This window comes from Bidens hawaiensis, unplaced genomic scaffold (genome assembly GCF_021521415.1).
Source record: "Bidens hawaiensis isolate Kalapana, Puna unplaced genomic scaffold, B.hawaiensis_p1.1 tig00050624_1, whole genome shotgun sequence".
NCBI lineage: Eukaryota > Viridiplantae > Streptophyta > Magnoliopsida > Asterales > Asteraceae > Bidens > Bidens hawaiensis.
The window spans coordinates 16,920-41,234 of record NW_027499072.1 but is presented as its reverse complement, the minus strand read 5'-3'; the positions used below and the strand labels follow the sequence as shown (position 1 = coordinate 41,234).

The following is a 24,315-nucleotide window of genomic DNA, read 5'->3' as shown; positions in this document are numbered from 1 at the left end:
AAACCTTGCAATCTAAAAACTAGAGAAAGTATGAAGTGTGAGCAGCTGAAAATGAATGAAATACACTTGTATTTATAGGTCAATGGTATAGAGAAAGGCTTGAGAGTGTGACAATGTTCCACCAATAGAATTACATGCAAAAAATGTCCATTGGTTGCTTTTGAATTAAACTAAAATCTTTAAATTAAATAAAATTATTAAAAGAATTAAAATAAATCTGAAAAAAAAGGATATTTTATAGTTGGTAAAATATTTATGGGATTTATCTTGGTTGGTTTTTGGCAAGTTTGGTCCTTGTAGTTCACTTTAGGTCGTTTTGAGCATGTATTAAGCGTTTTAAACACCGTTAAGGGCCTTGAAAGAAAAGTAAAAGTATGAAACATGATTATAACTTAAAATACACTATTTTATTTATATCAAAGGATCCGAAAAACAAAACGGATCGGGTTTACAATACAAATTCGAATACGAATCAAACCGAAAATGACGAATGTCACAGTATCTATCCACATTTTTCATACTATATATTATCCATACTGGCAAATCGTGGTTATTGTATTGTTGATCAATTAAATGTTTATTTGTGAATTGCTTACTTGCTAATATGTTTAATTCTAGCATTTTGAGAGGTCTATCATTGATTCTAGCATGTTGTCATAGTAGCCATAGCCTGTTTGTGAGGCATGGTTAACTGACATAAGTTATTTGTTTTCATTAAATTGTTGATACTCAAGAAATTAGTTCGCATATTTTATATATAATATATTTTATTAACAAAATCTGGTGATTACTTACTCAGCATGTGTTGTTGACAGTGTGTGTGTGTGTGTGTGTGTGTATACGCATATTGCTCGTTATTTCTTGGTTTGAAGTGAAGATTGAAGATCAAATAGATTGACTTTAGGTTATATATAAAAAGACAACTAGTTTGATTTATTTGTAACAAGTTGAGACGATGTGTATTTGATTGAATTAAATAAATAAATTAGATACTGTCATATTTAAATTGTATGATAGTACATTATGAGCTGCGAATAATCAGTTCACGCCTCAACATTTCCGTCTTAGGTTAGGGTTTGACAATTTTGTCCATCAAGAAATAGCTATAATAGTTCATATGACATGTATAAGTGTATGTCTAGTATGTTAATTCCATTCGTTATTGGGCTCATACTTTAATTGTATATGATTTAGTCGGTATAAAGTTGACAGTTTGATTATATATTGCACGAATTACACATATGAAAAGAAATCCAAAATCTTTGAATGACAAAGAAAAAACAAATAATAAAAGCCAACCAACCACGTGGACCAATCACGTGATTGTATCGTCAAACTTCTTAATTATTATATATAAATATAATAATTCTTTAATTATTATATATAAATATAAAAAATTTTAAGAGGTTATTGAAATTATTTTGGATAATTTAACCTATTAATGGTTTTTATATCAGATATCTTTTGAATTAATGAAATAATATTTGAAGAGACTATACAGATTGATTTTTGTACCAGAGTAAGTGAGTGATAAAGGGCGAAAATACCCCCAATGGCACTGTGAACACCCCCCTCCCACCCCACCCGATTTGGGGGGGGGGGGGGGGGGTAGCATGTATTTGTCGCCAGTCTGGGTTTGAAAATAATAATGTCTTAACAATATGACCGCTGTCTCCAGTATAATTTGTTCGTTTGGGTATACGTTAATAATTGACGTAATTTTGTAATGTATATATTATTAAATTCAGTTTTTTATTGTTTTTATAATATGGACCTTATAACTCCACCCCAACATGCCAAAAAATCTAAAATATTTTGATATACAACCGTTCCATGAGAAAAACTCCTAAGCCCGTCTCTGGTTATCAAATTATCATTCTATTATTGATTTTTTATATATATTAGTTCAATTTTTTTTACCCATTTTTATAACTCAAAGACCTGCATGGCCCCTAAGTTCTCGGGATGGCCATTCTTTTATCTAGTTTTTCTTATTTTTATTTCTTTAATTTATTTAGAAAATGAGTTATGTCTAACCTTTTTCTAAGAATTTAATACTTTTAATAAATTATAAAATGTAAAGTATGTATAAATTAAATAATATGAATCTCAAATATAGTTAGTTATAATAAAAATGAACATGTTTTACATGATAATAAATTCAAAGAAAATAAATATTTTGGAAGTATAAATGCACCCTTACCCTCACGTACTGAATGCTCTCTTATATATGTGGGGATGGTATAAGCCACACCATCTCGTTCAGTACTGTCCTTGCTTCTTGTCAACCTCCAGATAGCTTCTGAAAGTTTGTTTCCTAAGTAGTAAGTTTCTTCACCATTTTTTACTTCAATCTAATTCTTCACTTTCTCAAAATGAGTCAGGATATATATTTTTAGGATATGGATGTTGGGATGGAGACAAAGCTTCTTCGACATAAAGATGAAGAAGAAGTTGACATAAGAAAAAGGTTATGGAACGAATCTAAAAAGATTTGGAGGGTTGCCTTGCCAACCATCATATCAAGGGTTTCTTCATTTGGAATTATCGTTGTCACCCAGTCGTTTATTGGCCATATCAGCGGCATAGATCTCGCTGGCTATTCACTTGTTCAAGCACTTAGCGTCCGATTTTTCACTGGAATAGTTGTAAGTTGATTACCCACAACCAAACATTAAATTTTTCTGGTCAGGTCGAAGAACATTATAAAATTCGATATCATAATAAAAATTAATGAAGTATTCAAATATGGGATTTAGTCATTCAATCATTGTTTGTGTTAGTTTCAGTACTTAAAAAAGCCAGCTCATACATGCTCCTGACAGTGTGAATTCACTAATTAGACCGTAAATTAGGTGTGAGTTCGCTAATTAGACCCTAAGCTAAAACCCGCGCACAGGTATTTTGTGAAAGTGAGTAAATGACACTATTTGTGTTGGGTATTCCAGGTTCTTCATATATCTGACAATTTGTGAAAGTGGTTTAAGTGATACAATTTGTGTTTGGTATTCTAGGTTCTTCATATATCTGTATCTTCTTTTAAGTTGATACGATACGGTTAATGATATAATGTTCCAACTCATTTAAGATTTTAAAACTTTGATCACTAGCTATTTTCCTTCATCTAAGAAACAGTCTGCAGCAAGCAATTACTCATGAATTACTCAACTGGACCGCACACATTGTTACTGTTCCTTGTTATTTTCATAATTGAAAATATAATAAAACAATAATGGATAAGTTGTAGGTGCTTTAGCAATACCATTAATTTGATATGAAACAATGTAGAAGGTTTTACATCTTAACACTTAACACCAAATTGCAGTTGCTTCAACAGTTGTCACCAACAGAAGCATATGAATATATAAATGTTAGCCAATGTTATCCCAAGTAATTTAGCTGGCAGTTAAAACCAAAAACTTAAAACGTTTTAGCCTATTATGCACAACCACACTAGTGGCCACAATCTACTAATTTTATTCACTACAACAGCTGGATCATTTTTTACGTTTTGGTAATTACAAATTGAAATAACAACAGGCAGCAAACAAAAATCAATGGTGCTAGTCGCCTTCTGGGTGCATCCAAAAATGACAGGAACACTTAAGGAAAAAAGGCACACTAGAAGGAAATTGAAACTGGGTTGTCACTATAGAAGGGCAGAGTCTTTACCAACGCACCACTGTTAACCATGTGTATGGTTTCACTCAGCCTTTTTATGTGAGTTCACTCCAACATTTTATATAGACATCCTATTAAAAATCTGAAACTCAGTGAGTTCCCGTAAACTCGTATCATACATACTAGATCCGCCCCTGCATGTATATTAGACCTTCTCCGGTGCAAGCCCTTAGCAGACCACATGTAAGAGCATTCACAATATCCTCCCCGTCAAGAATCTCCTATCTAAATTATAAGGAAATAGTTTAAAAAAAATGTTATTTGATTATTGCATCAGGATTACTCTTCACCCCATATCCATCTTTTAATATTTTTTTTTGAGTGTCTGGGAGTGAAAGAGATAAATAATGGAATTTAAATAAAGAAACATTATTTAAATGAAATTGTGATATATACGAGGAATAATATGTTGTAAGGTTTGAAAAAACGGAAGATAAATTTAAAAGATGGTGATTTTTTTGTTAGATTTGAAGGATGGGAATGGTAGCCTCCTCTAAATGATTCATGTTATAAAGGGGGAATGGAGTTATTCTTTATGTGGGAATGAAGAAAATGATGTTTAGTTACTCAATGGAATGAAATCATCCATTACATATGGAATCTTATTCGATCAAAACAATTCCTTCTCATCCCCTTCTTTTTTTTCATTTCATTCCTCCCTTATCTAACTTTCTCAACACCACCACCACCTAACAACAACCACCACCACTACCATCGTTACCGTCACCACCACCACCTGACTGTCACTGTTGCCACCACATCCGCCACCACCACCACCTTACTACTAACGTTACCACCGCCACCTGACCATAACCGCCACCACCAATGTCGCTGCCTGACAACCACCACCGTCGCCGCCACCCTACCATCGTCATCACTACCAATGCTACTATCTCCACCCCCACCACCACCACCATAACCACCCCGCCTAACCGCCACCACCATTTTCGTCGTCGGAGCTACCACTACCACCGTCGCCATTTCAGATTTTTTCTTTTTTGGGATTATAATTTCTATTTCATTCCTACAATTTTTTTTGGATACCAAACAACGTAAAGTAATTATTAATTTCATTCTCATAGGTTAACCAAACAAGACAAATGCATGATAATGATCCATTTATCCTCTTGTTCATTCCATTTATGCTCTCATTCCATTCCCTCTTTATTCCATTACTTGATTTCTCCAATTTGTAAATAGTAAAATATATTTATCGTAATTTTAGTTATATTTTATCACTTTAATTATACTTTAGTAATATGAAATTTAAAAAAATATTATTTTTAAAAACAATTTGAATATAGAAATAAATGCAAAAATTTTAGAGGGCTTGATATAAAAAAATATATATATATAATATTTGTCAGAATGTTTGTAGTGAAGATCGAAGATTGGTTTTTGAATAGTTGCAGTTTTAAGTGCTTTATAACATTGTGGTTGGTCTTATTAGTTTATATAATACAATTAAGAAGTTTGGTGTAGGAGAGTCTTGATTGGGCAACTTTGCGGCATCTTATTGATTCTTTTTTATTTGTTTTAGTTTGGTTCATTCCAAACGTAACGGAAACCGACCGAATGTCAATTTTGTTTTTTGTTTATTTTAATTCTGGTATCGTAACGGACGTGACGGAAACTGAGTGTGAAAGTTTTGTTTGTTTTCCGTTTTAGTTTTAGTTCCGGTACTGTAACGAACGTACATGACAGAAACCAACCGAATTTGCGTCGGCTCTCCACCTCAACGCCCAGATAGATATTAACACATGTGCAACAATATCAATTCCTGCCCCTTAGTTTAAACAAGTAGAATACTCTAGATAAAACACATAGTCAAGGTTGTTGTATTTTCCCTATAATTTTCCTTTATTGTCTCCTGAAATTGTGGATCTCTCTCCATATGTACTTCATGTATTTTGTGAATAATTAACACATGTGCAACAATATCAATTCCTGCCACTTAGTTTAAACAAGTAGAATATTCTAGATAAAACACATAGTCAAGGTTGTTGTATTTCCATATAATTTTCCTTTATTGTCTTTTGTAATTGTGGATCTCTCTCCATATGTACTCTATGTATTTGGTGAATAGAATTATGAAGAATATTTACCTTCACATGGTAATCAGAGCTTAAAACACTCCTACGAGTCATATCAATCGATCCTACCTATCTTATTCCTTTTTTTCCAATGGCTTCCTCAAACACCAATATCACCATCACTGCTTCCACCCACTTCAACATCAAACTCACTGCCCAAACTTTTTCCGTCTGGAGACGCCATTTGCAATCCACTCTCGTCGGTCTTAACCTTGACGACTTTATCACCGATGCTAATCCGGCTCCACCAAAGACTGTTACGGAGAACGAAACAGTCAAAGCCAACTCTGAGTATGCAACCTGGTTTCGTCAGAATCAGGTCATATTCAGCACAATTCTCGGATCGTGTTCTGATGAAATCCAACCGCTCATTGCATCGGCCTCCACCGCCAAAGAAGCTTGGGACATGTTAACCTCGTCATTTGCAAGCAAATCACGTTCCAGAATCATCTATTTGAAAACTAAACTTGCGAAGAACCCCAAGGGAACCAGGCCTATTGCCGCATTTCTCAACGAGATGCGTTCCATTGCCGATGAATTAGCTCTTGTTCAGAGTCCGGTTGATGAAGAGTATCTTATGGTCCATATTCTCACCCAACTTGGTGATGAGTACACTTCCATTGTTGCCGCACTTAAGGTACGGGAAACTCCGGTCTCTTATCCGGAACTCGTTGATAAGCTTGTGGACTTTGAACGCTCATTGACACTAGCAGAATCTGTTACTCCCATCATTGCTACTGCAAATGCCACCCAAAGACAACATGCTCGCACTTCGTTCCGGGACTCGCAAACTCGGAATACTCGGGCTCAGTCGTCTTCTTCATCCCAACGGCCATCTCGGTCGAACAAATCTCAACCAAGTTCCTCCGATAATCGGACAAATCAAATATGCAATTTTTGTAACATCTCGGGTCACGACACACGTGACTGCAGGAAGCTTGCTAGATTTCTAAAAGAGAATCAAGTTGTCTTCAACAATCCCTCATCAAATCCCATTGCCAATGCTGTCACTTCTGCTTCGGGCTCTCATATGTGGATGATGGACAGTGGTGCCTCGCATCACCTCTCTTCATGTCCGGCCACACTCTCATCTGTTTCAGAATATGATGGTCCCGACGAAATTGTTCTTGGTGATGGTACGGGTCTCTCTATTTCTCATATTGGTTCAACTCAATTTTCCACCAAAACCAAACCTTTATCTTTACCCGATATTTTATGTGTTCCCAACATGCGTACTAATTTAATTTCGGTTGCTAAACTATGTCGTGCTAATCATGTTTCCGTTGAATTCTTTCCATCTTAATTTTTTTGTAAAGGATCTCAAAACGGGGGCGCCTATCATGCGAGGGGGGGGGGGAGAACATCAATGATGTTTACTACCTCAATCGGTTCTCTTCACTTCCACAACTTAACGCAACAACATCCGTATCACCACTCCAGTGGCATCATCGACTTGGACATCCTTATTTTCGTACTTTTCAATTTCTTTGTAAAGACCTTGGTCTTAGTTTAAATCTTTGTCAAGTTCTACTTTGCATTGTCAATCGTGTGCTATTAATATATGTCACAAGTTGCCATTTGGACCGAATTCATTTGTTGCTAATAAACCATTACAACTTCTCTATTCGGATGTATGGGGGCCGGTTGAACAATCTATTGATGGGTTTAAATATTATGTTGTGTTTGTGGACTACTACTCTAAATATGTGTGGCTTTATCCTATCAAACGCAAATCCGATGTGTCCATCATTTTTCCCCAATTTAAACTACTTGTGGAAAAATTCTTTCAAACCAACATCATATCCCTCTTCACCGAAAATGGTGGTGAATACATTGGTCTTTTACCTTTTCTCCAATCCATGGGGATCTCTCATTACACCACTCCTCCGCATACCCCTGAACAAAACGGAATCGTTAAGCGCCGTCACCACCACATTGTGGAAACTGGCCTCGCCTTGCTACATTATGCCGGTCTACCACTTTCCTTTTGGTCTCATGCGTTCCAAACCGCGGTTTATCTCATTAATCGCCTTTCGACACCAATTCTTCAATCCAAATCGCCATATCAAATGCTTTATCGTGTGTCACCTAATTATAAAAAGCTTAAAACTTTTGGTTGCTTATGCTATCCGTGGCTCAAACCTTAAGCCACTTCCAAACTACAACCTCACTCCCAACCATGCATCTTCCTAGGTTACTCAACGTCCAAATCAGCCTACAAATGTCTAGATTCACAAGCCAATAGTCTATATACTTCTAGACATGTAGCCTTTGTAGAGGATATCTTCCCATCTCAAGTAAACTCTTCAAAACCGTACCCTCTTCCCACTACCAATGAATTTTTCTCTACATTCAATGCTCCATTACCACCTTTGCATGCTTCCCCTACAAATTCATCTAACCCCACTCAACCAGTACCTTTGCATGTAGTAACACCCTCCAATGCAGACTCCTCACTACCCACCACCTTACCATGTCATGAACCAACAACTCCACTTTCCACCTCAAATTCACCATCCCCTACTTCTGATAATTTAGCCATCACTCCTAATTCCCAATCGCCAAACCTGTCTTCTGCCTCAACTTCCACAAATTCGGATACCACCTCACCCCACTCTGCCTCATCAGTGACTACCTCTTCCATGGAAACGCAACTGTCTCCATCCTCTTTGCCGCCTAGAAATTGGAAACCCAATTCAAAATATTACAATTCTCACTTTGTTAATACCACCACTGTTCATCCTATCCCTCAATCTCTTGAACCCAATACCTACCTTCAAGCATCTAAAGACCCGCTTTGGCGTAAGGCCATGAATGATGAGTACAACGCCCTACTTCGGAATCAAACATGGGAACTTGTTGCTCCATCCTCTCGACAACCGATTAGACGTCCCGATGGTAGCGTTGACAAGTATAAGGCACGTCTCGTTGCAAAGGGTTTCTTGCAAGAATACGGTAAAGATTATTTTGACACTTTCAGTCCAGTTACCAAACCCGTTACTATACGCACCGTGCTTGCTATTGCCTTATCGTGGGGATGGTCTTTACGTCAATTAGACGTTAATAATGCGTTTTTACACGGACACTTACAAGAGGAGGTTTACATGGTACCACCTCCTGGTTATGTTCACCCACAATTACCGAATCATGTTTGCAAACTACGCCGATCCCTGTACGGTCTTAAACAGGCGCCACGTGCATGGTATATGGCTCTTACTTCCTTTTTTTGTTGATTTTGGGTTCACCAAATCTCATGCAGATGCCTCACTTTTTATCTACAATCGTAATGGTATCATGTGCTATTTTTTAGTTTATGTTGATGATATCCTTTTGACAAGCAACAACAATGGATTCATGAATGACTTTGTTCATAGTCTCGCCTCTCGGTTTTCACTAAAAGACTTGGGGTATCCTAGTCATTTTTGGGAGTGGAAATTATACCCACTACACATGGTTTGTTTCTATCTCAGTATAGGCATATACCTGATCTTTTAATCTTGCATCGCATAGATGGGGCAAAATCGGTTCAAACCCCATTATGTTCATCTCAAGTCTTGATGCTCGAAGATGGCACTCCAAAAGTAGACCTGACACCGTATCGTAAACTTGTAGGGTCTCTTCAGTATCTTGCTTTCACGCGACCGGATATTTCTTTTGCTGTTAACAAGCTAGCACAGTTCATGCATCAACCTACTCAAACGCATTGGCAAGCTCTCAAGCGCTTGCTTCGTTACCTTAAAGGAACAGTTTATCATGGCTTGTTTTGAAAAGGAAATCTCCCTTAGAGCTTACCGCCTTTTCTGACTTTGATTGGGGAGGTGTCACTACAGCCGGTTGTTCTACCACGACTTACATTCTTTATCTCGGTAGCAATATCATCTCCTGGAAATCAGCACGCCAAAAGTCAGTCTCTCGATCGTCCACTGAAGCGGAATATAAAGCACTTGCTAATGCTGCCGCCGAGCTCGCATGGGTAGAAAACCTCCTCAATGAACTTGGTCTTCCCGTGAATGTGTCACCTAGACTCTATTGTGACAACACCGGAGCGACTTACTTGTGTGATAATCCCGTGTATCACTCGCGCATGAAACATGTGGCTTTAGATTATCATTTCATTCGTGAAAAGGTTGCAGCCGGCACCCTACGAGTTCATCACATCAATTCAATAGATCAACTAGCCGATGCTCTTACCAAACCTTTGTCTAGAGCTCCTTTTTTAAAGTTGCGGTCCAAGATTGGTGTTTCCGATGGAACCTCCATCTTCCGGGGGCGTATGCAACAATATCAATTCCCGCCACTTAGTTTAAACAAGTAGAATATTCTAGATAAAACACATAGTCAAGGTTGTTATATTTTCCATATAATTTTCCTTTATTGTCTCCTGTAATTGTGGATCTCTCTCCATATGTACTCCATGTATTTGGTGAATAGAATTATGAAGAATATTTACCTTCACAATAGACAATGGCCGGGTTTTACAAACGGCCGAGTTTTATCGGCAGATGTCACCCCATTGTTGCACCTCAAATTTTATTACCCTTTGTTTTTATTTTGGTTTTAGTTCCGGTACAATAACACAAGTAACTGAAACCGACCAAAATCGCATCGGCTTACCGCCTCAACACTTGCGACCGATAACGCTTAGGTTTTACCATTGTCTGGGTTTTACCGACCTACCTCGACGCAACGCGTCGCGTAAAACGCTAGTTAACAATGAAGTTAATATTTTTCGGTTGAGTCTAAAAGGTCAACTTGTAACATATTGACCATTTTTTTCTTATCTTTCAAATGGATCAATAGATGGGAATGTCTAGTGCAACAGAAACCCTTTGCGGACAATCATTTGGAGCCGGCCAACACTACATGATGGGCATTCACTTGCAACGATCATGGATCGTTGACTTGACTACCGTTACAATTTTTCTCCCGGTCTTGATCTTTGGTAGCCAAATCTACAAACTCGTGGGTCAGGAAGAATCGATAGCAAACAGTGGTGGATACATATCTTTATGGTTCATCCCGTATGTTTATAGCTATGTTTTTAGCCTGACTATACAAATGTATCTACAAGCACAACTAAAGAACATGATTATTGCATGGATTGCGGCTTTTCAATTCGTCATTCATATACTTGTCTCACTGCTATTCGTTTATAAGTTGAATTTGGGGGTATCGGGTGCGATGCTTGCACTCGTGATATCATCGTGGGCTCTTGTTATTGGGGAGTTCATATACGTTTTTGGAGGATGGTGTCCAAATACTTGGAAAGGATTCACAATTGCTGCTTTTAAGGATCTCGTGCCTGTTGTCAAGCTCTCAATATCCTCTGGTGTGATGCTTTGGTAAGTTTGTGACTACAGCTAAGGACTAAAAATTTTTATGACTTAGCTTTGTTAGTATATTTGTGACGCTTTTAAATCTATGTGCTACCTAATAAATCAAAGTCAAACTTGAATTTTCCAATTCTAAATTGATATGAAAACATTCTTCCCAAAAGCACTTCAAATCATTTAATTGCAACGAATTTACAAGAGTCTAATGTGGCTATCAGTAGTTTACAATAAATAAATAAATAAAGAAAAAAACAACTTATTGTATACATGTGAAAAATCTGAATATCTGTTTAATAGCCTTTGAATCTAAGAACTAGATATAAAGATAAAGTAATAACAAGAAATAACATATATCTAGTTAACTAGATGATAAATCCTTGTGTTAACACACATTTTTCGTATCAACGACTATGAGGAACCATTCTTTTGGTTTCGAATGTAGAACGTAGTCTACTTAACCATCATTATGTGTAGCCTGGAGATGTGGTACTATTGTATTCTGGTTTTACTTGCTGGATACATGGAAAATGCTGAGGTCGCAATATCTGCCTTCTCCATTAGGTATCAACAATGCTCTTATATCTCCTTTACGGGTCATTTTAGAATGAACAAACTCATATTTGTGACTCTTTTACAGCCTAAACATTTACGCGTGGGAGTTCACGATATGCCTTGGTTTCTTAGGTGCTGGATGGTATGTTATCAGAACTTTCTTTGAAAAAATTATGCCAGTTGATAAGAAAAAACATAGCCAAACCAATAGTGTGCTACTGATGTTTTCCATATATATATTGAAACTTGAAAATGTATAAAGTGTCCGGGTGGCGAACGAGTTAGGACGAGGAAAAGCGGAAGCAGTAAAGTTTTCTATAAAAACGGTGGTGGGGACTTCGGCCATGATAGGCGTGTTCTTCTTTGTTCTCTGTTTGGTGTTCCAGAAACGTATTGCATACTTGTTTACAAATGATGAAAGAGTTGCAGATGCAGCATCGGATCTTTCGTTGCTTCTATCTTTTTCAGTCCTGTTGAATGGCATTTATCCTGTACTCTCAGGTAACTCCTTGCCATGTTTCTATGATTCATCGATAACTACCGTTAAGTCATTAAAAACCTAAAGAATCTAGATAGCTACGATTAGTAGTATATTATCTACGAGTAACATTTTGTTAGTATTATATGTTTTTATTTGATTAAGAAAAAGCAGATTCAAAGATTTGACTGATCGAGGTTTGTTTAAACTTTAAACTAAACCAAGCAAATTGTGATGAAATTAAGAAGGAAGTAACACACAAAAACACGAGAGAGCTTAAAGGTTATATAGATGAAAACAAGTACTCCGTAATCACTTCCTGTATCGGCTTTGTTTACCTATTTGTAATACTTAACCGTTATAACAATGTTTAATTGGCTACAAAGAATAGTTTATCTTGATCCTACCGCTAACCCAAAACACAATCCATGTACTTGTACTTATACACCAATTGTTGATCCTCGTAAGTAAACTAACTAGCGGGTGGCATGTTGTTAAATCGAATCAACATGCACAAGAATTAATCACACCAAAACGAATACAAATTACATGAATATGATTGCCATCATCCAACTAGATGCTTAAACCAAGTTATCATTCAAATAAGTATAATTACAACTTATTAACTCAATGTGCAATATAAGTATTTTGATACGTAATCTATATTGATTAATCACCAACTTAGGGTATAGGTTTTGTAAATTCCCAAAACTATCCTTATTTTTAAAAATTGTATAATGTAGATTGACTTAGTAAAATAATGTCAAAAAACAAACGAACCCAATTGTAGAGCACAAATATTGTGCGTTAAACTTAAACACAAATACCGACCCTAATTAACCCCGGTCTTGATCACAAAAACGAACTACTCAACCATAAATTAAAAAAAAAAAAAAAAAAAAACTCATCTTTGTCACTAGCATAATACTTCGATTTAAGTCTTCGGAGAGAGATACCCTTCTCGCTTATAGCTAACAACTTTGTGACCTCCATCGATTTGCATGCGCACCACACGATATGGGAACTGCCAACTCATAAGGGCACCCATAGTGGTTTATGAAAATGCCCGCAACGTTGACATAGGATTTTCTTTTTCAATTTTATGGTTAGTGGTTTGAAGCCCATGGTTAAAAAATGATGTTATTGGCTCTCTTGTATAAATACAAAGATTAAAAATGTGAAAAATGTGGGAAATGCCTTCACCCCATGCACAAGTTGGGCAACGCCCCATTTACACAAAAGCCATGGTAGTGGTCCTAGTGGATTTCTCAAACCCCGATTTAAGGCATTTTAAATTCCCTCTTTACCATAAGGTGGCCCAGCCTACTTTAACCAATTACTTCAACTCCCTAGCCCAAGTCCATATATCGAATACTACATATTACTAATTATTTCATGTTCTTCTATTTGTTGTTTCACTTCACAAATTCAGGACTTAATAAGTTTTATATATATCATTAAGAAGTAGTGTTTATAGATATATAAAAGAAAAATGGGTGACAAGATGCATCACTAGCCCTTTGTCGATAGCAAAATTAAGTTATTTAAAACAACATATATAGAACTTAGGGTCATAACATTACTATTAATAATCCATTGGACACGACTAAATAGCTCTACAGCATCAAGTTCTAGAAAATAAAAAGTATCAAATCGAACCCGTGTTGGTTATCAAGATATATTTTCTCATGTTTAGACATTTTCCATGAAGCAGTTTTAATGTAATCTGATCCACCGTTGAAAACACTACTACGTCCCAAGCCTGCAAGAGGAGACTACACATGTGTGTTTCCCTTATCCATCCAAATATCAAAATGTTAGCTGGTCTAAGAATCGACCTTCCATCTAGCGGGTCGGTCAAAAATTCACAGTTGCTTCTTCTTTAAAAGACACCCGACGTGCCTGAATATGTTCAAGAGCACATCCCTAACCAAAATGTGTTGGTACTTTAACCCTGGGACCCTCTACAATATTGTGTACTCCTCAAAGGAGTCCAAAAATGGCTTACAACAAACAAGACATATCTTATCAATTGGAAATAGAGGAATCATGAGGCAATAATTAAGATTCGTACGACAGAAGTGTCAGATTGGTCTAACCCATCTATGGGGATAGCAAGAAGAAAATCATGGGCGTGTGGAGATCATAGACACTCAAAAATGGCTTTTTGTCTACATATCATGTCAAAGTATGTTTCTAATATGTCTGGACAAGTTTACTAAAAAGAGCACTCGCCAATGCATGTTGTGCTCTAGGAGGGGCAGTCCCCTTGTTAGTAAAACCATTAGTCAAAGTTTAAAATCATATCACGAAGACAAGCCAAAGGACAAAAATAATCAAAATCCATACCACATGATATGCCACTGTATCGAAAGATATGGTCCTGAAATACCCATGATTGGGCCCTCAAGGCCACAAAGGCATACGACGAAGTCTCTACTGCCGAATATAACCCTAAACCTCATTCTTAATAGGTAAAAAACAAGTGGCCATTATAGGTCTCCAAAGAAAGGACCTCCACAAACTACAATATAGTCAATCGCACCGCACAATCCTTTGTCAAAGAACAAAACTACCTCTATCATGTGTACAAGTTGGCATGCCCTCAAGCCAAATAAATGTTTGCCAAAAATCCTTCATGATTGAAGAAAGAGTAGCGCACTCTTTGGGTCACCAAGTTTTGGGAAAAGACGCATCGATCAAATCATCCGAATCAGTAGCTCTTTTCTTTTCTAGCTAATTAATAAACATGGTGTCTTTGCTAACAATCCTCCAAAAAGCTTCACCCCATTAATTGTCTCCCAATGCCAACATGGAGTAAACTTTCACGAGACTTCCCCAAAAGGCTTCACCCCAATAATTGTCGCTTGTATAAGAATTTTACCCACAAGGAAATAAAAGGGCACCTCATCCTAACCTCACGAAGTGTCACACCCAACTCATGGTCCTAAGCGTGTGACTAACATTGATACTTGTTTTGTAAATATATCAAAGTTTTGGTTGCAAAACAGAAGTCTTTTCATTAAAATATTATTATATTCAAAATGTTGGGAGTTAAATACTCGATAGACTTTTACAAAATGTTATCTTATAAAACCATAATTCACATCTTTAACATAAACCAAGAAATATGAGCCATCACATCATCTAATTGTCAACATCGTTATACCTTTAAAACAATTTACAAAATACGCTAGCAACACATGCTCGTGAGCACGTTGATGCTAAAACATTTTTATGTAAACCTTTAGTTCATACTCCAAACAATCAGTGGCCCTGTAGACCGGAGTACTAATTATATGCACATAGTTTAGCCCACACAGCCCTATATACAGGCTCAACGAGACGGGGAAATGATGCTAAGCGTGGTGGGGTATGCCTACCCTCTGCCCACATACGTATGGATCCAGACACACATATAAATAGCTTGGATGCCAGCCGATAAAGTTTTAAGGATCTGTAATCCTATACAAACTTTTTTATAAATGACTTGTTTAAAGAGTTTACTTGTAAAGAGATTAGACATATTCACCTGTGTTTCTGTTGCTTAGCGCAATATTTGTTTATGCTTGTGCGTTAGCTTAAACCAATAGTATGAGAATACTTTTGTAAATAACTACATCGATGATCTAGCTTCAGAATTTAGTCCTTATTGCATAACGTTAACCTTGATAAATTATTTGCTTTGATTTAATATTTAGACCCGTAGTTTTTCTGCTTATTTATCAATTATCTACTACATTTCTTCTTTATAAAGAAACGTCCATTGTATGTTTCTTCTTCAAGAAGAAACGTCAATTTAAATATACCCATTGTATTGTATGTAAAACTTATGTTTCTTTGTCACACCCTCAAAATCCACTAACGGAGTTTTACCGTCAGAGGGTGTGAACTAACAGGATCGGAATCATTAGTTATAATCAAACCATAAAAACGTTTAAATGAAATTAAGTGCGGAAGCGTAAAAACCAAGAGATAAAATTTGCGTCACGCAGGACGACTCAAAACCCCATAATAACAGTTTAAAATCAGGTTGCATAAACAAAAGCGTTTCAAACAATGCATGATCCTATACCGCGCGCCCGCCTCGGCTACCTGAGAATAACATACTAAAAGTGTCAACACGGGGTTGGTGAGTTCACAAGTTTATATAAAATAAAGCGTTTAGCGTTTGCGTTAAGCGTTTTGCGTTAAGCGTTTTGCGTTCAGCGTTTTGCGTTACCAGATAGTGTTAAATCAATTATATATCTTTAGGTAGCTAGCCTATAAAAACAAGTATTACTAAGTGTTCGACACCGAAGCTGACTGTTTATCATTTGCCTTGCCACCAGGTCTATCCCGACCATGGTATGTGTTTTGCCAAGATTACACCCACTCGACCTCCAGTCGAGTTTAGCGTTGGGTGGGGTTTGTCAAACCCGGTAGTACTACTCAACAATGACTCGCTATTATCCAATATTAAACGGTTCGATGTGAATGAAGGACTTTAGTTATTGTGTTTGCCACTTAGTCTTTACAAGTGATATATAATCTATATTAACAAAATCTTAAATGCGTTTTCGGAGTATGTTATCTCCCCCAAGTGAAAAGCGTTTGAAAACAGTTTAAAAGGGGTAAGTGAACTCACTGTTTGCGAAGTATTCCCAAAATAATTCACCAAGATGCGCGTCACAGAAAAACTCTCTCTAGCGTTCTAAAACAACAAGGAGATTTTCTAAGTGTCGGAACTATTATCGAGTCTCTAGACTCGACACATAATACCTATGCACACAACATGTTTCGTGTTTCGTTTGTGAATCGTGTGTGACTTTAACAAGTGTATTTGTGATACGTTACATGTGTGAGCAATTATTTACGTGTCATGTATTCATAATGTACATCACTAGCAATTACTCCCCGTAAGGGCAATTTGGTCACACATAACAATTAACTAGAAATTATTCCCCGCAAGGGCAATTTGGTCAAAACGCGACAACTATTTAGCAAGTATTCCCCACAGGGGCAATTTGGTCAAATCATAACAATTAACTAGCAATTATCATGTTTCATGTATTTTCACAAAATTCAGCAGCTAGTTTCACCGAGACAGAAATTCTACTTGAAAGATTGTACTATTCCACCAATCATAGCATCTCAATTAATTTACCAAAAATCATCACAAAAGCATGCATGTGTTAGGTTTCCAGAAAATATTTTATTTTATGTTTATTCCACATAGATTTCTCATAATGATCAAAACATTACAGCAAGCTCATAACAGTCAAATTCATGCGCAACAGAATGTTATTTGAAATTACCGTTAAACGAAAAATCCAATAATTGCAAGACCACTTGGGTTAGGTTCCTAACTCAACAAGTCAACTTTCAGAAGTGGAACCAACCCAATTGGTCTCGTAGTTCATGAGATATAACATTTACAAAACAACCTAACAGCAGGTCTAACAACTCAGATTTGCACAACGTTTTTGTAAAATCATAAAGGTTAACTTTTACACGTCCAAAAATTGCAAATTTACATTCTTTAGAAACTAGACTCAACCTAGTTTACTGTAGTATCAATTATCTCAAACCAATTTTCACATTTACACCCCGTTACAGTCAATTGAACATCAACAACACAATCTGTCCAGAAACTGTTTGCATCCAAACTCAACATATTAACTATCTATGGACCACAAATCATTCATATAACATTCTAGACACTATAACCACTATCCATGCATATCAATTACACCATACACACATGGTTAGGGTTTTATTTGATCTCAAACTCAAAGACACAACAATTAACATGCAATAGCACCAATACTAGCTATCAATTCAACAATCAATACATCTTTCAATCAAAACAAGACACATGAACACCATCACATATAAAAATCAGACCTAGGGTTTATAACTAACCCATTAAAATCGAAATTTTAGCAAGAAGAATGTATTGGATAGTTGTTTATACCTTCCTAGCACCTTAATCTTCGTTCAAACTTGAAAGATCTTGTGTATATGTGTGTGTGTGAGGCTGCCGATCGCGAGAGAGGGGAGGGGGAGGGCTGCCGTCGGGTAGAGTGAAAGGGAGAAGAGAGAGTTAGGGTTTATTGTTATTAATAATAATAACATGTTACACTTTAGTCCCTCAACTTCCAAATGTTACTTTTCTAGCTTAATTAACTAGTTCTAGCACATTGAGTTAACGTTTATAACAATGTTATCACATAACACATAAGTCTAACACATAATTATCACATAATTATTGTTTTGACGTTTTTCGTTTATTCACCAATCGTTTGCGTCAACTCGTTTGCGTTTCGGTGCAATTCCCGAAAGACTACACATGTAGTAAGTGTTAAGTGTCATTTAAACCCTAGTTTAAATGTAATGAGGTGCGTTATAGATTCAGTGATCTTTAAGTTTGAATTGACGGAGTTGAGTTAACGGAGTTAACCTGAAATTGACGATTGTCACATTCTTAGTCATAAAGAAACATTATTTTAACTATAATCTTTGTATATGAAAAGCTATGTTATACTTACATTTGATCAAGATTTAGGCTATACCCACGACTAGGGTCCAAGCCATATAATAAAATTACTTAAGCAGAACTCCTACCTTATCAAGAGTGATTGGAGTCTAATGCCTAAGGTTGATTTGGCAACACTTCTGCTCTACGTTGCGTACTGGGGATTAAACTGTTTGAACTTCGGGACTTCAGAACTCGGGCACGTTTCTTGATTTAAAGTGTGTGTTTAAAAGTGTGATTGGGATTGTGAAGTTGCAAATGCCTGGCTCCCCTTTTTATAGGCAAATTATGAGATTCCTCACGAATCACGACAGGCTGAACATCGGGCCATTGTGTAGCACGACGCCTCTGTATATTAGAGAGTTACAACGTGTTGCCACGCGGCCTGTATCATTATGCTACGTGTTGACATATGGTTCGACACGTGTCTCTGATTGCTTGTCGCGGACGTCGCTTATTGCGATGGTTCAATGGATAGGGTCACCGCGTTGTGCGACACTGCGCATTTCTCAGTTTACTTCCAAGTGTTTCCCGTAGCGTAACGCGATGGGTTCAGAAATCAAATTTTTATATGTTTATCCATCATCTTTCGTGGATTGACAAAATTGGCCCAAAAGTTTCGGGATGTTACACGAAGTAAAGTTGATCTATGACCACCATATTAAGCATATTAGAAAAACCCATTGCCAAGTCCCGGATCGATAATCAAACACACAAACTAAACGACTAACTCTTGTTTATATTAATCAGAAAATATAACTCTAAAAACTTATTACAACTCTCAAACCCTAACTCGGTTTGACTCTTGATGAACCCTAACTCGGTTACATCTTGTTCACCCTGTCTAATGTCTAACCATAACTCGGTTTATATAGACTAACCTAACTTGTTAGCCAAGACATTACCAAATATAATAAAACCTAATTCTTGGGTTGGGCCTTACACTTGGGCCAAACAACAATTGGCCCAACAATCACCCACACAATTGTTGTACCCGAGTCACCCGACTCACCTCCTAATTTCCTACTCGAAATTGGCGGGTCTTCAACTTCAAGTTTGTCAACATTCTCTTGATTCTCCCGAGGCTTTTCATGATCTCTTGCAATGTTCTTTCGGCTCCACTTGGCTAGAATACACACTTGCTTCGTTTGATCATTACACGCCTTCCTTGGGTTTGAATCTCTTTCTTGACCGCGCTTTTAACTTCCAAAACACTCTTCTTTGGACTTTGAATTTTGGAACTTGGATCTTTGATTGGAATCTGACTCGTAACCGGCTCGTCTTCTTTCAGTCCAATACTTTGAAGATCCCTACCTGCAAAATTCTTCATTCCACTGATAGCTCGTTTACAGGTACTTGTTATCTTGAGACTAATCTTGTATAATCGATTCTTGGTCCTTGTCACCTTCATTAAAAGCTTACCTATATCATCTTTAATTGTTAGCAAATCATGTTTCATGTGAATCTCGCATCCACCTTTTGTTGCTTGACCAAGACTTATGATATTGCACTGTAGGCTCGGGATGTAGTAGACATCGTTTAACAAATGTGCTCCCCCGTTTTTCCTTCAATTAAGACAGACCCTTTTCCCCGAATATCAATACAAGATTCATCTCCATACTTCACCGTTCTCGTGACTTTTTCATTCAACTCATAAAAATACTCTTTATTACCCGTCATGTGATTCGATGCTCCATTTTCGAGATACCAAACAACTTTCTCCATCGGTTCAGTTTCGAAACGCTTTGGAATCACACCATCTTCATTCAGAAAAACCGATTTCTAATCACCTTTAATCATAAATAAACTTGGATCAAAATCATCAATTTTGTTCAAATTAGATTCTTCATTTTTCTTCATACGTTCCGGACACGTAGACGCAAAGTGACCAAACTCATCACAATGGTAACACTGAACCTGTGACATATCTTTCCTTCTCCATTGACGATCCTTCGTTCTTCTTTGACCCGTATACCTTGACCCACGATGTTGACCATCTCGGTTCTCACAACCATCTTGATCGCCATCCTCTCGGTCTTGACCTCCGGTTTCCTGGCCTCTTCCACGCCCCTGTGAACTCGGCCAACCCTTACCTCGGCTACCGGACTGATCATACGACTTCCCTTTGTGAATACTTTCCAACCGATTGAAAAGTAACTGACGTTGTGAATTTGAAGCGCGTTCTCTGCCCCGTAGACGTTCCTCAAACGCCTTAAGTCTTCCAACAGCATCTTCAAACATCAAACTATCAAGATTAACACTTTGCTCGATTGAGGCTACAAGTTGAAAGTACTTATCTGGAACCGCATCCAGTAACTTCTTCACCAAGACATCTTGCTCGAACACATGACCTAGACTTGTTGCCTTTGAAACCATACCTGTTAATTTTCCTGCAAACTCCTCAACAGTCTCGTTTTCCGCCATCTTGAGTTTCTCAAATTCACTTTTCAACGTTAGTAGTCGAGCCTTTTGAACTCGCTCGGTCCCAATATACCGTGCTTTCAAAGCCGTCCATATATCCCGGGCATTCTTGTATTGAGAAATTTGAAGAAGAATATCACCTTCTATTACTTGAAACAAAAACGCACTTGCCGTTTTATTCTTCTTCGCATTAATAACCGCACCCTCATTCGGTTGAACAACTTCCCATAACTCTTGATCATCTAAGATCGCTTCCACCACAATCGCCCATGTGATGTAATTAGTTCCATTCAGCTTTGGAACCTGCAACGATATCCCCCCACTCGCTTTGGGTTGGATTATCGGATCTTCTTTGTCACCTGCCATTGACGGTGTCGAACACCCTTGCTCCACTTTGTCGGAACAAATACAAACAACTCAGTCCTGAACAAATTTTTAGAACCAAACCGCTTGCTCGTAAAATAAATCAAACCTTGGTTAAAACCTTACTAGTTTAACCCGTGTAAAAAATAACTCCTTGAGTTGAGCCCACTTATTCAACCCGATTAAAATCTTCTCAATAATAAGCCCAAACTTGGTAACCAATGAAATAAAAAAGACTAATAAATAAACCAACATGTGTTAAGTTTTCTTTACCTCCTCGTTAGAACCAAAACAAGCTTCTGTTGACTTTGGATAGAACCAAAAAACAATTTAAAGAAACCCCTTCAATTCCGATTCAAAGCCGGCGGCTATTTTCAACGTCTTTTTTTTAATCCAACAATTGTTAATGTTAATTTTGAACACCAACTTTTCGCAAGTTGCTGAGAATTCCGATCAACCCCGTACTCGACCGGCTCTTATTTCCTTCGCTCCTTCGATCAAATAATTTTACAGTTTTGATCCAACTTGATCAAACCTCCCACGTCGATAACAACTTTAATCAATAAACTCCAAGAGCGTAACCTGGCTTTGATACCAATTCAAGTCCCGTATCGATAATCAAACACACAAACTAAACGACTAACTCTCGTTTATATTAATCAGAAAATATAAATCTAAAAACTTATTACAACTCTCAAACCCTAACTCGGTTTAACTCTTGATGAACCCTAACTCGGTTACATCTTGTTCACCCTGTCTAATGTCTAACCATAACTCGGTTTATATAGACTAACATAACTTGTTAGCCAAGACATTACCAAATATAATAAAACCTAATTCTTGGGTTGGGCCTTACACTTAGGTCAAACAACAATTGACCCAACACATTGTACTACATACCCTGTTGGCGCTGTGTAATATGGCCTCTGCGTAACATGACACACCAACTCCAAACCAGAAATTATTAAGGTATTTGGTTGTTTCTTTACAAAAACCTTTCATAGCAACCATGAAAACCAAATACCTCCATGTACTACCCACTTCAATAGGTTGAATCTAGTTGTCAGGCTTTAAAGCGTGGATTGAGTTTTTAATTGTTAGCATTTCTTTATCTCATGCTTAACTTAATTGCATACTTTTAAGTTCTTTTCCTTCACAGTCTACAATATATAAAAAAAACAAATAAACATAGAATGTCACTTGCCACTTGACTAAGCGAGCAACCCATTTTAAGTTCACCTTGTTGATATAAACAATACTACTACAATTCGTCAACTATAAGTCAAAAATCCACCAATAAAAGTCAAAATCCACGGTAGTGACCTTTAAACTAGCAATCATACAAACCTTAAAGCCAAAATAGTCCACATTTATCAATAAAATAACCCAAGTTGTTTTCATAATGTTAGCATGTAAAAGCTATCAGTTTAATGTTCTCATGACTACATCAGCTTTGAACATGTAGCTTGTTGTTTTTTTATTTTTAGAGGTTTAAGTGTTATTAATCACCATTTGGTAAAACATATTTTTTCACCAGGGATAGCAATTGGAGCAGGCATGCAGACAGTTGTTGCAATCATTAACCTCGTTAGCTTTTACTTGATCGGCATTCCATTGGGAGTTATGCTCGGATATTTAACATCTCTTCAAGTTAAGGTACATATATGACAAGTTAACATTTGGAAACCATTTTAATTTAAGTGAAAGATTATCTATGGACCATGACACATTTGATTTACTTGATAGGGTATATGGATTGGAATGATAGTCGGTGTTCTAGCTCAAAGTCTCACGCTCATATATATGATGTGGAGAACAAATTGGGATGATGAGGTAAATTCTCAATCAATTCTATTTCTGAACTAATTTAGATTTCCTTTTATGATTTTCTGATATTTGCATACAAACTGGCATTCTGGCTTTGCCAACCACAGGTTAACAAGGCTTCAGAACGTCTCTTGCGATTTTACGTGAAGTCAAATGAAAATTCTGAGCAATATTCAATTTGTCCTAACTAGGAAAGACGATCAAGAATTTGTTTCGTAGAATGATTCTTCATGTGTTATCAATTGCACAAGTCCTAAATTAAAAGAATAAGGATGTGTTTCAGTCTGTTGTGTGTTTGACATTGAAGATGACACCATAATGTTTTTTCCCGGTGACAGTCTCGTTCCTTGAAGGTGTTAGCAATTTCTCCTTGAGGTTTTCCTACTAATTAAAGAGACTTATCAGAATGAGCCCGCTATTTTATCCTTTTATCACCAATATTATCATGTTAGTCACTTAAAATATTAATGTCTATCAGTTGGATATCTTAATTCTTAAGCATAAGGACCAACACATATAATTCATATAAAAGTCAAATTATCAAAAGGAGAATTGAAAAGCCAGTTATAAATGTTATGGTTAATTCACTTGATATTAAAATTTACATTAATCTCCATGAAGTATTTAAGCTGTTAAAATCCTTTGTAGTAAGTTGTCCAGAGCACTGTGAATATTGTCGTATACAGATTAAGATATGAATACGTTATGTTTGTTGCATATATATGTTAATGAGTTGAAAATTAATACTAGACCTCCTCGTAAAAATAGTTTGAAACAATGCTAATGACTTTTACAATTGATGTGTTAAATGATACAATTTATGTGACAACTCTTTAAGAGATAAGCGTATACATAATTGATCAAGATGAAAATAAGTTTACGACATTGTAAATGTATGAAGAATCATATTAAAGCATCAAGAAGTATATTATATAAAGTTCACTCCTATAAATGGGTTGAAATAGTCAGATTGAGAGTGGTAATCGATTTAATGATTCTCTCATATTAAATGCACAAATGTGATGTAACCTGCCAATACATGTTCTATTA

General features: G+C 36.7%; 2 protein-coding genes across 2 annotated transcripts in view; both read left to right on the top strand.

Moving 5' to 3' along the window:
• Positions 1-2,364: 2,364 nt before the first annotated feature.
• LOC143598649 (protein DETOXIFICATION 24-like) overlaps positions 2,365-24,315 on the top strand; it is a 32,415-nt gene continuing 10,464 nt past the window's right edge. Inside the window, exon 1 of the mRNA XM_077076814.1 lies at positions 2,365-2,648. Within this exon, the coding sequence (XP_076932929.1) occupies positions 2,403-2,648 (246 nt within the window). The 5' untranslated portion in view covers positions 2,365-2,402. The remainder of the gene's footprint in view (positions 2,649-24,315) is intronic.
• LOC143598647 (protein DETOXIFICATION 24-like) lies at positions 10,382-23,456 on the top strand. The gene is made up of 7 exons (XM_077076811.1): positions 10,382-11,116; positions 11,582-11,668; positions 11,745-11,801; positions 11,922-12,160; positions 22,976-23,094; positions 23,185-23,271; positions 23,373-23,456. The coding sequence occupies exons 1-7, from the start codon at positions 10,575-10,577 to the stop codon at positions 23,454-23,456; spliced, it is 1,215 nt and encodes a 404-aa protein (XP_076932926.1). The 5' UTR covers positions 10,382-10,574.

Bases quoted from the DNA above. Each gene is read 5' to 3' on its own strand.
- LOC143598647 (XM_077076811.1), top strand. From the start codon at position 10,575: ATGGGAATGTCTAGTGCAACAGAAACCCTTTGCGGACAATCATTTGGA. The intron at 11,669-11,744 runs GTATCAACAATG...ACTCTTTTACAG, and splicing joins ATATCTGCCTTCTCCATTAG to CCTAAACATTTACGCGTGGG. The intron at 12,161-22,975 runs GTAACTCCTTGC...TTTTTTCACCAG, and splicing joins CATTTATCCTGTACTCTCAG to GGATAGCAATTGGAGCAGGC.